At 37.7% G+C, this 5,902-nt stretch overlaps 1 protein-coding gene across 1 annotated transcript in view; it reads right to left on the bottom strand.

Moving 5' to 3' along the window:
- Positions 1-5,902, bottom strand: part of LOC107732145 (ubiquitin carboxyl-terminal hydrolase 36) — a 27,126-nt gene that overhangs the window by 8,589 nt on the left and 12,635 nt on the right. The window contains exons 11-16 of the mRNA XM_016543414.1: positions 5,373-5,473; positions 5,149-5,284; positions 3,916-4,269; positions 2,070-2,276; positions 1,451-1,600; positions 1,230-1,240 (exon numbers count right to left, since the gene is read on the bottom strand). Coding sequence (XP_016398900.1) covers positions 1,230-1,240; positions 1,451-1,600; positions 2,070-2,276; positions 3,916-4,269; positions 5,149-5,284; positions 5,373-5,473 — 959 coding nt within the window. The remainder of the gene's footprint in view (positions 1-1,229; positions 1,241-1,450; positions 1,601-2,069; positions 2,277-3,915; positions 4,270-5,148; positions 5,285-5,372; positions 5,474-5,902) is intronic.

Below are 5,902 nucleotides of genomic sequence, written 5' to 3'. Positions count from 1 at the left end.
GTACTATTTTGGTGATGTAATTTGCGTCACGCGCAGTGTACACGGACCCTCGCGTACGAGTAAAAACCGAAGTATACTTTGGCCTTAAAGCAAGCTAAACATATGCAGTGCACACGTTTGTATTGGTGCAGAATGAGAGAGACACTTACAGCCTAGCACATTTCACCCAGTCTGCTAGTTTCACTTCTGCTTTAAATAAAGTTATGTATGCTTGATTTTTAAACTAAATGCTGTTTATAGTGAATGCCCCTATAATTTCTGTTTGTTTTATATTTACGATTTAGTTTTAATCCAAATGCATGCGCTAATTGAGCGAACAGCAATCAAGATCATGCAACAGAAGTGCGCGCTCTTGGACTCTCTCTCTCTCTCGCTCTCTCTCCTTACCGTCAAATAACTTTAGTAACTTGTGCATTGTTTTACTTACTTGCTTTTGACATATCCGACCGAACTACAAACTTTCCAGTGATGTCTGTGAGATATTCACTCGACAAGCTTGCGCATCTGTGCAGCCGCGCGCTCAATCCACTCAGCGCGCCATGCTTATCAGCTCGGGCATATCCGCTATACAGGCGTGAATATTGAATGTTTAACATTATATTAATTACTTACATGTACTTCATAGACATCCTTAATCTCTAATAACTCCATTCTACTCTCTGTTGTTCTGTTTTCAGTGTTCCTTTTTCTGGACACAGCTCTATTCAGATGCTGTTTGGTATCGACTTGTGGTATCGGGGCATTTTTACGAGTACAGGAGCGCAGTATCGGACCCGATACCAGTATCGGTGCATCCCTAACAGCAATGACTCTAATGAACAAATATAATGTCCTGAAAAGTCACCTTCTCCTTGTAATACCTATGTCATACCTTTGTCATTATACAAATTTATGTCCTCATTTGTCACAAAAACGCTCGCGCACACACACAACTATTATCATCAAAGCTTTTCAGTTCTGATTTCACTATATTTATAAGCATTTCTTTTACAACTTTCCACAATGATTTCTGGGGTTTTCTTGTCAGTGAACGACAATCATTGCTGCCTTAGAATTCAGCAAAATATTTTAAGAGCTGCCCACCTTCTGCAACAGCCTTTGCTGCATTAAAACAGAACCTCAGCTCACTAGATTTTTTAGCAGGGAAACGTGGGATGTGCACAGTCGAAAGCAAGCAAGATGTGTGCCGAGTGTCATGACAACAGCAAAGCAGCTCTGATGCAGCTCACCGACCCAGAGCCTAAACTTAAATTTACCATTAATCACAAAGTTTTGTTTTTAATACTTAATAGACTATACTCCTATTCCTAACAGCCTTCAGTCACATCAAATCAAATATAAATATCAAATATGTTCCACTGGAATCAATTGGATTGTGAAAAGCGCATCTATTTTGACAAATGGTTGAAGGCTTGGTGATTTCACCCGAAAAGGAAAGTTAAAATTCAACCGAATCTGCTCTCACTTTCAGAGCGAGGGAGTACCTGTGGTGCGGGTGGGTGGAGTCCCGGCTGAGAAGGTGTGAGGGGTCACTGGACAGATGATGAGATGAAGGGGGCGGAGCCTCAGTGCTGCTGCTCGGGCTCTGCCGGGGACTGGCCTGCAGTTATTGACATAAATAAAAACTTTGTGGTCTAAAAAAATATAAAATAAAATAAAAAAACAGCCATGAAACGTGTCAATGACAAAGGGACCCATATGGGAAGAAATCATCAAGACCAAACAAAAAGAAAGAAAAAAAAAAGTAGGAAGGGGGAAGGAAAAAAGAAAGTGTAGCAGAGAAGAATTAGAAGTTGTTAGAAATAAAAAATAAAAAAATAAAATAAATTTTTAAAAAGGACAGCAGTGCAGACTGCGAACCCACAAAACAGACATAAGCTGAAAGACGTAAACTTATTATTATTGTATTATTACTGGCCAGTGTGAGCAACATGTCAAGGCTCCAATACTTTTTCAACACCCGTACATCGACAAGGAATGAAGTGGACAAACATGGGAAGGCAAACACACAAACGGACTTAAAAACCACCAGCAGATGAAACAAGGGTGGATGGGGCTGGTAGACTGACCTTCTTGGCAGACAGGGCGAGTCGTTTGGCGGGCGGGGGGGACATGGTGCTGACGGGCTCTGATGAGACATTGGTGAGGGCCTGGGGTTTCAGTTTCACCATCTTCTGCTCCTCCGAGTTCACACGCTCTGTGCTCTTAGCTGGAGATGCTGGACTGTTCACACTAGACATGTTGCCAACAGGTGCGCTCCTCGTGCCAATAGACTCCTGAACGAAAACAAAAAAGACATCTGAGATGAACATCAAACTAGGCGATTTGGCCAAAAATATTAATCACAATGTTTATCAGGTTATATTATATTGATATTTATCACAATATTTATGTACAATGGGGAAGGAAATGCTTTCCACATGTTTGTTAAGCCTTGAGAATGAATATAAACGTAACTCGTTTGTTCACAATTAAACTCCATGGAGTAGCTACCTTTTAATTTAGGGCCCCATGAAATCCATTTTTTCCCACTAAATTCTGTATTTTCCATTTTATTTTTTCCTAGATTCTGTGTTTTATGATCAAAAGTGGTGTCCAATTAAACTAATAATACTTTTTTTTATGAAATCAAATGAACAACAAAGCATTCCATTTTAATTGTAATTTATTTGTTTCAAATAAGACCCCCTAAGAACTGGATTAACAGAATTAAAACATGGATGAAAAATGTTCTTTGGTTATATGATATTCCTTAAAAATATTATTATTATTACTTTGAGAAGTACATTGTAGCATAGAGGAGTAATATAGTTACGTCATAATTTCTTCAAGTTAAACCAAACTTATTTTGGAGGTTTGTATTGTGTATTTGGCGGTTGCAGTATGTATTTGATGATAGTCTCCTTAAACAAAAGGTTAAAAAGCTTGTGAAGTGACTCTCAGAGAAGCTACTACACACATACTGAAATGTAAGTGATGCTTGCTGTGTTTTCAGACTCTGCCGCCTCAATATATGAGTACATGTACAATCTCTAGAACTGCTCCGAGAGTCACTTCATGAGCATTTTACCGTTTCTTTTGAGAAAATCTATCATCATAGCAAACAGAAACCTAAAGGTCTTCAAAACAACCCGTCAAAATAAAAGTTCAGTTTAACTTGAAGAAACTATGACAGAAATATTACCTAATGTAATGATAGTACTACTACTACTACTACTACTAATAATAATAAAATTATTAAAACATTATTTTAAAGGAATATTTGCCAGATAAATTTACCAGAATTTATTTAGCAGAATTATTTAGCAGTATTTCTGAAAAATAAATAAATAAAATAATAAACTACTTTTTAAATAAAATCTATTAATTAGAGATGCTTTTGATTATTAATATTTAAAGAAACATTTAAAATGGAATCCAGAAAATTAATGGAAAACAGAATTTGGTAAAAAAAAAAAACATTTCATAGGGCCTTAATTTTATTTTTGTTAAACTTATTACGTTTAATATTGTAAGTTTTCATTTCAATTAAATATACATGCTTTTTGATGAATAACATTTAATTTAACCATTAAAATAGAATCTAGAAAAATTAAAACAGGAAAAAATACGGAATCCTGAAAAATTAAAACAGAAAAAAACAGAATTTGGAAAAAAATTAAATGGAATTTGGGATTAAAAACAGATTTTGCAGGGCCCTAACTTACAACCCACTGTACTTTAATAATGTGAATATTCAATGAATATTTAGAGTTAACTAAAAGGGAAACATCTTCAGACTTGAATTTGGTATTCAGAGATTTTCTATTTAAAGAAATAAACCATGTCACCATTAACCAAAACTCTTGTATGACTGTCACTTTTCTTGACAAAATCCACCACTTAAACAGCACATACAAGGCTATGGAGACTTACTTTAGACTCAGAGGAAGTGTCTGCTGAGGAGCTGTCAGACAGGGATTTGAGTGAGGTAGATGATGGCAGGCCGCGGCCCTCGCTGTTGCTCCTCTTGTCGGTGTCTGGTCTGGGGAGGCCGTTGGATGGAGCAGGAGTGCTGCTGCGGGACTGAGGCTGAGGTATGGGCTTCTTCACTTTCTTAAAGGGCTCCTCGATCAGTGTGGGTCCACTGGGCAGCTTGGGCGGGGCATGGGAGTTCCCCGTACCATTAGACATCTTCGGCGATTGGACCCCTGAACAGTTTCTGGCTACTGGAATACCAAGACCCCCATCCACAGACTGGATTTTCCTCAGGTGAGCTGGATCAAGCTTCTGAAAAAGGAAAAATAAGAGGTTTTGAACAAATGTGATGTTATGCAGCGGTAGCCTCTTTTGACTCTTTAACACGCTAGACATGATTATGATGTAATTTCTAGAATATAAGTCTGAAATGTGCTGTGACTTTTATTCCAAAGAGACTTGGCGGTGCATTAGAGAGATACATGTACATACAAATTTTAATTAAGCCATATATTGGGTTTGCATTGTTTTGGGAGCTGCCCACCTAATTTTCCCACAATTTAAATGCTTTTCTACGAGTTAGTCCACATTGAATTTGGTGGTAAGTTGCCACAGACAATAGTGAAATGTACAACCATTATACAAAAGACTTGACCTCAATGTTGTGACTGGCCAATCAGAATTAAGTATTCCAGAGAGTAGTGACCAATTGACCTAACGTTAAGCCCCTCCCCTCAAACGCAGATGAGCCAATGGCAGTCGAGTATCAGTTGCACGGGGAGCGGAACTCGGACATCTGTAGGTTTCAGTGCCATAGAGAAACATTGGAAGATCCGAAGCTTGCATCGTTTTTAATGGGGTTTATGCTTCAAAAATGGAACCTAATTTTCCCACAATTTAAATGCTTTTCTACGAGTTAGTCCACATTGAATTTCTTATTTCTCTTCCCAAAATCTCACCCTCAGACCTTGCAGGTGATTTATTTATACAAATGTTTATTTACCACCTTTCTATCACTTTTAATCCCTATATTCACATCTTTTAATGTGGTAAAGTAGAAAAACACTGCATATCAAGACATATTTTTGTGTGTCAAATTAACAGAAATAATGTTTTTCAAAAAACACATTTTTGTATGATTATCTCATGGGTTTCAGATTTTAACTCTCCTCACATTTCACACTTTCTTACCTTCATAACCTGTGGTGAAGACAAAGGTCCATTGAGTGTGCTCTTCTTCAGCTGCTCCGGTGTCATATTAGTTCTCCCAGAGTGCACTATGTTCTGCTTTGTATTTGAAGCATCTGTATTTTTCTTTTCAGGGATCCTGCCACAGAAAAGATGTGATTGTAAAAATGAGGCATCTCTACTGGCTACTGCAATATGAAGAGTAGATGAAACAACATGAATATTACCTCAGGTAAAAGAGGACATAGGCCTGCTGATTAAGGACAACCTTGATGTTACTGGAATGCACCATTGAGTCATTCATCTGGTACCACTGTCCATTACTGGCCTATGAAAGAATATTTGCATCAGAATATTAGCCATAGTAATTAAGCATGAAAAAGACAACATCAAGTAAAAACTTTTTCCTACAATGCTCCTTTAAAGTTCTCTCATCAAGCTCATTGTGTCTCTTACTGGTTCCTTGATCTTTGGATCTTTTTTGTGTTAACTGGGGACTTCTGAGATTACATCCTTCTATCAAAGGTTTTTATGCTCACCATATTAAAATGCCAACATAATCTACAACATAGTGGTTTTGAGTCTACATTAGGGCTGTGCAATTAATTGCATGCGATTGTCATGCGCATCTCGTCAGTAAAGCCGGTTCCGTGATTAGTAGTAAATCTCCATCACCTGCTTTCAGATGGAGCGGCATTTAATACACAGAGCCGTAGTTCACTGACAATTAGGCAATATCGCGTTCATTATCGCAGAT

Source organism: Sinocyclocheilus rhinocerous, unplaced genomic scaffold, assembly GCF_001515625.1.
Source record: "Sinocyclocheilus rhinocerous isolate Xijiao unplaced genomic scaffold, SAMN03320098_v1.1 scaffold1450, whole genome shotgun sequence".
Taxonomy (NCBI): domain Eukaryota; kingdom Metazoa; phylum Chordata; class Actinopteri; order Cypriniformes; family Cyprinidae; genus Sinocyclocheilus; species Sinocyclocheilus rhinocerous.
Note: the sequence above shows the minus strand (reverse complement) of the source record. Positions and strands in the feature narration are given on the sequence as shown.